The 9,229-nt window shown below is 50.0% G+C and overlaps 1 protein-coding gene across 2 annotated transcripts; it reads right to left on the minus strand.

The window, feature by feature from the left end:
* Window positions 1-3,615: 3,615 nt before the first annotated feature.
* Window positions 3,616-6,877, minus strand: LOC141363075 (uncharacterized). Of its 2 annotated transcripts, none has more exons than XM_073865563.1 (2): window positions 6,177-6,877; window positions 3,616-5,904 (listed from the first exon to the last, which is right to left on the minus strand). In XM_073865563.1, the coding sequence occupies exon 2, from the start codon at window positions 5,074-5,076 to the stop codon at window positions 4,075-4,077; it is 1,002 nt and encodes a 333-aa protein (XP_073721664.1). In that variant the 5' UTR covers window positions 5,077-5,904; window positions 6,177-6,877; the 3' UTR covers window positions 3,616-4,074. The 2 variants fall into 2 exon arrangements, 1 of the variants encoding a protein (XP_073721664.1); XR_012368569.1 differs by lacking the exon at window positions 3,616-5,904 and adding an exon at window positions 5,926-6,098.
* Between the last annotated feature and the right edge of the window lie 2,352 nt (window positions 6,878-9,229).

Consider the following 9,229-nt stretch of genomic DNA (forward strand, 5'->3'; position numbering starts at 1 on the left):
GCTCACATCCCCCATTCCCTTGGGGATGGTACGAGGTCGTGTGGGTCTTCACACACCCATATAGCTGGCACAGTTCCCGTATTATACGGGACTCAAAATTTGGGCCCTGGTCTGAGTGCAGAAACTCAGGGCACCCAAATGGCTGGAAGACCGCCCTCCACAGTGCTGTGGCCGTAGTGCTTGCGGTCTGGTCGAGGGTGGGGATGGCCCAGGCGTACTTGGTGAACAAATCCGTCACGACCAAGATGTTCTGGTATCTGTCCTTCGGACGACTCAGGGTCAGATAATCCATGGCTACGATATGGAGAGGGGCCTTTGCGTGGATGGGTACCATCGGTGCTCGTGTTTCCTGTCGAGATTTAAACAGAGTACATCGGGGACATGCTTTAATGAACGTACTCACCGAATCCTCCATCCCTGGCCAATAAAAGTGTCGGCGTAGTAACGACGTGGTACGCTCCTGCCCTTGATGCCCCATCTGGTCGTGGTAGGCCTCCAGGAGTGTCCGGACTAGACTGGTCGGCACCACGATCTGACTGACCTCTTCATCAGTCCCCGGATCCCGGATAGTCCTGCACAACACACCTTCTCTCAACGTCAATCTCTCCCACTGTCCCAGTATTTTACGACCCACCTCTGTCTGGGCTTGTCTTTCGGCGGGGGTCGGTCGCAGAGCCTGCTGAAGCCATTCGCCCAGATTCCGCAGCTCCTGATCCTCCTGCTGCCTAGCCTTCCAACGCTGGGGGTCCCATCCCCAGCTCACGGGCGCTGCCTCCTGTTGGCTCCCAGGCGCCTCCACTACTCCAATCATCAGTCCTTCCTCTTCATGTCTTTCCTTGAGTGGGGCCGGGCTCTTCGGGTCTTCCCTTGCTGGCAACCGGGAAAGGGCATCTGCGTTGGTGTGCTCCCGCCCCGGACGGTACTGCAGCTGGTAGTCATAATTGGCGAGCTGGGCCACCCATCGCTGCTCCACTGCTCCCAACCGGGCCGTCTGCAAATGTACCAGAGGGTTATTGTCAGTGATCACGGTTACCTTGGCTCCCCAGAGATAATCCTTAAATTTCTCGCTCAGGGCCCACTTCAACGCCAGCAGTTCGAGCTTGAAAGAACTGTAGTTCGCGTCGTTTCTTTCAGCAGGATGGAGGCTCCGGCTGGCATAGGCGATCACCCGTTCCACTCCATCTTGTTTCTGTGCAAGCACCGCTCCCAGGCCCAGGTTGCTGGCATCTGTATAGAGTAGGAAAGGTTGGGAGAAGTCAGCATACGCTAGAATCGGGGCTTGTAAAAGTTCTTGTTTCAAGACCCTAAAGGCTGTCTCACACTCTGGGGTCCACTCCACCGTGGGGGATCCCCGTCCCCGTGGTCGCCCTGTCCCGACCAGCAGCTGGTTCAAGGGTCTGGCGATCTTAGAGAACCCCTTTATGAATCGTCGGTAGTAACCCACAAAGCCTAGAAAGGATCTCACTTGCCTTACAGTCCTGGGGGCCTCCCAGTCCCGAACTGCCGATACCTTCCCGGGATCAATGGCCACGCCAGCTGCACTCACCACGTGTCCCAAGAACTGCACCTTACGGCGCAGCAGGTGGCACTTCTCCGGTTGTAACTTCAGCCCGTACCTCTCCATCTCTCGGAACACCTTTTCCAGGTGTTGCAGGTGAGTCTCGAAGTCTGGGGAATACACAATCACATCATCAAGGTATACCAGCACGGATTCCATTAACTGACCTCCCAAGCATCGTTGCATCAGTCTCTGGAAGGTGGCGGGAGCGTTGCAAAGACCGAAGGGCATCCGGTCCCACTCAAAAAGACCAAAGGGCGTGGTAAAAGCGGTCTTTTCTCGATCTCGTTCCTCCACCGGTACCTGCCAGTACCCGCTGGCCAAATCTAAGGTGGAATACCATGCAGACTTGGTCAGACTTGTCAGCGAGTCCTCAATACGAGGCAGGGGAAACGCATCTTTCTTGGTCAGGTTGTTCAGCTTCCTATAGTCCACACAGAACCTCCAGGCCCCTGTCTTCTTCTGGACAAGCACTATAGGTGCCGCCCATGGGCTGCTACTCTCCCGCACAATCCCCTGTTCCAGCATACCTTGTAAAAGGGTCCTCACTTCGGTGTATAAGGTGGGGGGTATTGGTCGATACCGCTCCCGACTCGGTGCTGCTTCTAGACCCGTTTGCCACTGAACCTGCATTAACGACGACAGTGGGGTTACAGGCCTTAGTCAAACGGGTCGACAGGTTTCATTTTCTCTTTCTCTTAAAAATCAGAAGGTGACCCTTAGTTACCATATATACCGTCGCAGTGGGCCCCCAATTTGCAAAATCCTCAACTGTGGATAATATAATTATGCCGCAATAGTTAGTCTGTCTGAAACTAAGCTGATTAAACCACATCACTGTGTGACACTTGCATTACATGTGAACGGCCCCTACGCTAATATGATTTTGTTTTTCTCTCCCTGTCCTGTCCTCGACCCTGAGGACAATGGGACAAACAGACCCAGTTCCGGTAGATGTGAAAGTCGACTCACCTCTGATCTACTGGTCGTCCATCACTGTGATGCCCAGCTGATGCCTGACCAACGACCACCGGCAGAACCCGCTTAAACCCCGCTTAATCCCCGCTTAATCTCTTTATCCGTTTATATGTGTTTATATACATATATATCTCCCAAGGGTTTTTCCCTCCTAGGACTTTTTATTTTTTTTCCTCGGCTCAACAACCCGGGGTTTTTGTTTTTTTTTCTCCTAGGGGGTTTTTTACCCCGGGGAGGTAGCCTGCTTGGGCTTAATTTAGCATCTTCTCCTAGACGTTACATTAGTAATACGCTCGTTCATAATGTCGAGTCATAGCCTCAGCAAATTTGACAGCTTATGCTATTGTGTATTATGTTGTGCTATCTGTCATTTTTCTGTGCTTTTACTGCTTCTATTAATGTAAAGCTGCTTTGAAACAATTGAGTATTGTGAAAAGCGCTATATAAATAAAATTGAATTGAATTGAATTGAAATTCTCCCGTAGGGATACTGTGTCGTATTACCGTCGTACAACCATAGTTTTCATCATGGTTGGAAAACACGTGTTGCCATCTCTCTAGTAGCTTCTGCAGCTCCTCTACTTGTTCCTGCTCCAGGTCCTCTCCTCGTAAGGAGTCCCCTGTCAAATGGGCCGGTACCTTGTTCTCCCTCGTCCTAGACGCTCCTCCTGCTTGCGTTAGTGCTACCTCAACTACTGCGGGGTGCACCCGCCGGAAACTCACATCTTCCTTATCCCGCACCTGATGGCCCCCGACCGACGTCACCGTCACCAGCCGCTGGTGCTTGTGTAAGTGTACTGGGTAGGGGTTTTCATTACAGACCTTTAACGGCACTCGGCCCCGTCGCACTACCGTCAGTCCTCGGGCCACTCTCACCTGTGTGCAGTCTTCGTGAGGTTCGACCAACACCCAGCTCTCGGGGCCTTGACGCTGTGGGGGCATCCTGGCCCACACTATGGCTTCACTTTCTGCTGGCACTGATAATGCAAATCGACATGCTACTCGACCAACTTCTTCTCGGCCATCTCGGCTCTTAGCCAGCTGCACTCGCCTGCAGTTGCCCACGACGGCTTGTTCCCAGCCTGGCCGTTCGGCCCTCGGTATTGTCTGAACGGGCCTAGCCCGAAATAGCTCCTCCCAGCACTCCGAGAGGACATTCATACCTAGGAGGGCTCGATGACGGCCGAGGCAGTGGTCCTGTACGATGATGACCCCCTTCTGCGGGACTCGTACTCCATACAATTCAAAGTCCGTAAGTCGATAGCCGATGTAGGGGATCTCCAAGCCGTTCGCCCCCTTCAAGGTCAGCCAGGGCGTCTCAGCCTTGTGTGCGGGGTAGGCTCCAAATAATTCATGGGACAGGCTTTCTGAAAATAAGGTGACCTGGGAACCAGTGTCGACGAGACAGCGCACCACGGTGCCACATACCTGGGCCTCCACTGTTGGGCTAAGCCCGATCATCCCGTCCCTGGGTTCCATTCTTCTATGGGGGTCACTTTGGGGGGCGCCGACCACATGACCCACTGTGGCCGGTCGTCTTAAAAACCCCCCTCGGAGGCTCTTCGTGGTCCGCACTGCCTACTCACATGCCCTGCGGTCCCGCACCGATTGCAAATGGGCCTCCCTTGCTCGTCCCACTCGAACCTAGGCCGACTGGCCTGCCAGGGTCGCCTCGTCCCATCCCGGCCTCGATCGGAGTACGTCCGTTCTCGGGGGGCGGGCCCTTCTTCTTTCCTTCCCGGCCCTAGGCGCAGCTCCCCTACCAGGGCCTTCGTTAGTTCAGCCATCTGGTCTCGCACGTCCTTTAAGAGTTCCATCTTCAATGCTTGTTTCCAGTCGGTTACCTCCGAGGTTGCCGCCGGACCACTCACTGCTGCACACACGGGGGCCTCCTTCACTTCCGCTTGGTCGCCTTCCAAGGCCATGGCCTCCTTTTTCAGGTCATCGAACGTGAGCTCAGGATCTCGTCTAAACTGTACTCGGAGGTTTTGACGTAGGGGGCCCTCCCGTAGCCCTAGCAGGAACTGGTCCCTTAACAGGGTCTCCTCGTCTCCTAACCCATGGTCTCGTCGTCGCTGTAGGCGGGTATACTGCTCGCGCAGCTTCAGGGCGAAGGCTCGAATAGACTGGTGGGGGCCCTGTTTGCAATTAAAGAACTGCGCCCTCAGGACGGCCACAGGGGTGGTATCACCATACTGCTCGGTGAGGAAGTGGAATATGGTCTGGGCAGTGGCTGGAATGGCTTCAGGGGCGGCTTGTACTTCTCGCCGGGCTTCTCCTCCTAGTGAGTTTAATACAAATTGCTGTTGTTGACTGGCACTCAGCCCCTGAAGGCCGGCCAAATACTCGATCTGGGCCCTCCACTCAGTTAAACGAACCTCGGACTCGACCCCATTATACTTCTGCACCCAGGGGTTTCCCAGGAACACGGGCATGGCACGGGGTGGTGTTTCCGGCCTTTCAGGCACAACACGGGGTGGGGTTTCCGGCCTTTCAGGCACAACACGGGGCGGGGCTTCGGGCAACTCGTCGTCGGCCATTGGAGGGCCTTGGTCGCTCAACTCGAGGTGGAACCCTGCCGACTACGCCAAATCTGTCACACCCCGAGGGCGGACCCAACTATGCTAAGGGTCACACCCCTCTCAACTCTTCCACCTCGAGGAGTTTCCCAAGACCACCCCAATGACCGGACAGACGAGTATACTATAATTAAAACAAACTTTATTAAATATTTAAAAGGGAAAGGGGGAAGGGAAAAAGGGCAATTTAAAACTAATGTGTCTCTTCTTCGCCTCCAGGGCCACTTGGGGGAAAGACTGGGGACAGGGGCTCCTTTGGGGGCTCTGGCCCAACAATCCGTGGCGTGCTCCGCTTCTCCTGGAGGCAGAATCAAATAACAGTCAGACAAGGGTAAGGTACTTCGTTACTGGTCGCTGTTCGTTCAACACGGGACCTTCGTTGGAACGGTAAGTGATGGCTATAGCCACAGGTCAAGTTCACTCCACAGGTTACGTTACTCACAGTACTGGAGGATCTTCGTTCCCACACAGAGCTTCACCGGCACAGGTAGGTAATTGCTACAAGTACAGAACAGTTTCACTTCACAGGTTATGTTACTCACAGCACTAGAGGTCTTCGTTCACACCAAGCGTCACTTGCACAGGTAGGTAATTGCTATAAGCACAAAACAGTTTCACTTCACAGGTTATGTTACTCACAGCACTGGAGATCTTCGCTCACACAGAGCTTCACTTGCACAGGTAGGTAACTGCTATAAGCACAGAACAGGTTTACTTCACAGGTTACGTTACTCACAGCACTGGGGATCTTCATGCACACAGAGCTTCACTTGTACAGGTAGGTAATTGCTATAAGCACAGAACAGGTTTACTTCACAGGTTACGTTACTCACAGCACTGGGGATCTTCACTCACACAGAGCTTCACTTGTACAGGCAGGTAATTGCTATAAGCACAGAACAGGTTTACTTCACAGGTTACGTTACTCACAGCACCGGGGATCTTCATGCACACAGAGCTTCACTTGTACAGGTAGGTAATTGCTATAAGCACAGAACAGGTTTACTTCACAGGTTACGTTACTCACAGCACTGGGGATCTTCATGCACACAGAGCTTTACTTGCAAACAGTGGATTTTCGCTACAGTGTTGGTGCACCGTATTCCTTCGCCCATCCACTCCGGCTGTCCGGGCGTCGTAGGGACTAGTGGGTCCGATGACACGGAGCCGAACGCTTCCCAAACTCCCCCTCCTTCTTCCACGACCGGAGTCACGAGTTGGGGCGAACTTTTGTCGGGGCTCCGCTCACCACGAGCTTCTGTTGGAGAGGTCAGTACACACACCGCTACAACCCACAGTCCGCACGGTACACTCTTGATAATACTCACTGGGTTTCACCACTGTCTGCTCTATGGACAAACAAAGCTCTCGTTGACACACCCCGGGCACAGGGCTCAATTTCCTCGCTCTCCTTAGGACCCAGGCCACAACGGATGTCGTCGTCTCGCGACTCGTCTGAGGCTAGGCAGTTTGAACGCTACAAGCACAGCATACACACAGCAAGTAAAGCGTAAACACCATCAATCAGTGAAACTCACCCACAGCACTCTTATACAACTTCACGTGGTTATTTAGATCGCCCTTGCCACCTGGCTACGACGACCTCGAGAGGATGGTTGGGCGTTAGCTGGACCGCCAAGTGAGAGTGAGAGGTGTGTTATTCACAGGCCCGGCGTGTTGATTATCACTCCTCTGGCTCACCTGCGTTTCCTGTTTCCAACAGGGCCACGGTTCTACTGGTGAACGATGCTTCCTACCAAGTGCTTCGTCCGTGCTTCTGGTCAACCCGTGGCTCGCCCACGCTTTCCTCTCCAGTGGGGCCAGGGACCTCAAAAACACAAAGGAACACACCAAACGTCTCTTCGTACAAATATTTCACAGATAAGTACCACAGCTGTTACTCACACTTAGTTGTCAACAACTGCTATTAGCTCCGCTCTTGATGGCTCTGTGTCCACTATTTCTCTAATGAAAACCCCTCAGAATTCCTTCGTCAGCTGTCTGTCTCTTCCTCTCTTCCCCAGGAGAGCGATCCAACCAGCGTAGTCCGTCTGCAAAGCAGCAACACAGCGTATACAAAGTATACCACAAGCACACCGTTTGATGTCTTCAAAGGTGTTTTTATACACTGACTCTTCTCCTTGTCAGCCTATTAGCAACCGCTGTGTTAATTTGCCCCACCTGAGCGTGATCAGGCTTAATTTTAGTTTCGGGGAAACCCCGGAAATTCCGGTGTTCTGAGTGAAGCGTCCGGGCGGAACCATCACCGGGCGGAACCCGTCTTCCACACTTTTGGTTCCGCCCTCACAAACCGTCACCTGTGACATCATTGTGCTGCCCTCTACACTGAACACACACTTCTCAATCATGGTAACAATGAACAAACATAATTCTTTAAAAATTACTCTAAATACAACATATAACTAACATTAACAACATAACAACATAAATAAATCCAGCAAACATTAAAACAGTCATCTTTTTTAGTAAATATTAACCAAAGAAGTGAACATGTTGCAATGCATGCTGGGAACCATTCCGACCATTGTTTTTTTTTAATTGCTTGTTCAGATTACTGAGGTTGGCAACTTGGGTGAACGAATTGGACAAAAACTTTTTCATCTAAGTCCAGTCAACAAAATAATATTTGTTAGCTGAATGATTATGCTCTTTTCATTCAGTGAACACAAAATAATCAACTGACGCCCTTCATCAAAGAAATCTTTGTTCAAGTTACTTAATGTTCTTTGTTGAATGAACATTTTAAAGTTGGATTTTTTACAGTGTGTGTTCCTACAGATTTGTTCCCAGTACTCAGGGCTGGAAGAGAAGGCCAAGTCAGTTTCCCACTTGGTATTTGGGATTGTGATTGTTGTGTTTTGGTTAGAAATCATTGTGTATAGCTGGGAGATTAATTTTTTGAAAATATTAATTTTCATAAGTTCTTCTGTAAGTGGAGAAGGTTGTAATGTATTGTTGGTAAATTTAGTTTTATGTTTAATTTTAAGTCTAAGTTGTTGATATTGAAGGAATTGTTCTCTCCCAACCCCATATTTCTGTGTAAGTGTGTCAAATGACATGAAATGGTGGTTCTCAAATAGGTGGTGAAGATGTGTGATTCCTTTTTGTGCCCATGTTGGAAAATAAAGAGGTTTATTTTGAATCATGAATTCTGGGTTGTGCCAAAGTGGGGTAAACTTGTTTAATTCTAATGATGATTTTGTGATTTGATTTGTTTTCCACCAGGCTGTCAAAGTTGAACGGATGGTAATGCATTGGTAGAGGTTGGATTTCTTTATTGATTTTGAGAGGAAGGGAAGGTCTGCAATTGGGATATTTATGCATTGGTTTTGTTCCAGTTCTAGCCATGGGTAATTATGCTTGTGTATGTTAATCCATTTAACTAAATACTGTAATTGATTTGCCAGGAAGTAATGATGAAAGTTTGGAGCCTCAAGCCCCCCATGTGATTTTTTATTTTGTAGTGTTGAGAGTGATATTCTGGGTTTTTTATTTTTCCAGTAAAATTGTGTTGTTAAAGAATTAAGAGTTTTGAACCATTTATCTGTAGGAATGATTGGGATCATAGAAAAAAGGTAATGAATATGAGGTAGGGTTTTCATTTTTACAGCGGCTATTCTTCCGATTAATGTTAGTGGATGTTTAGACCAGCGTTTATATTCTTCTTCAATTTCCTTGAGGAGTGGAGTGTAGTTGAGAGTGAAAAGCTCTGACAGCCTGGGGGAAATCTGAATCCCTAGGTACTTGATGTTGCCTGTGTGAAGGTGGAAAGAGGGGTCCTGAGTCCTAGAATCCCATGCATCATCTGAAAGTGGTAGTAAAATTGATTTGTTCCAGTTGATAGTGTAGTGTGAGACAAGGGAGAATCTGCTGATAATTTTGAACGTTTCTTGAAGTGACACTCGTGGGTTCTGTAAATAAAGTAAGAGATCATCTGCGTATAAACTGAAGTGGTCCCTTACACACATAGACGCTTTCATCGGACGCACGTGCGGTGACGTGATTACGTGTCTGGTCCGAATTTTACTTCAGGTTTCTGTTTTTTTAATGATCTGACTAGTTGCTAAACTGAACTCTTAAACAAATACCTCGT

Source organism: Misgurnus anguillicaudatus, unplaced genomic scaffold (assembly GCF_027580225.2).
Source record: "Misgurnus anguillicaudatus unplaced genomic scaffold, ASM2758022v2 HiC_scaffold_32, whole genome shotgun sequence".
NCBI lineage: Eukaryota > Metazoa > Chordata > Actinopteri > Cypriniformes > Cobitidae > Misgurnus > Misgurnus anguillicaudatus.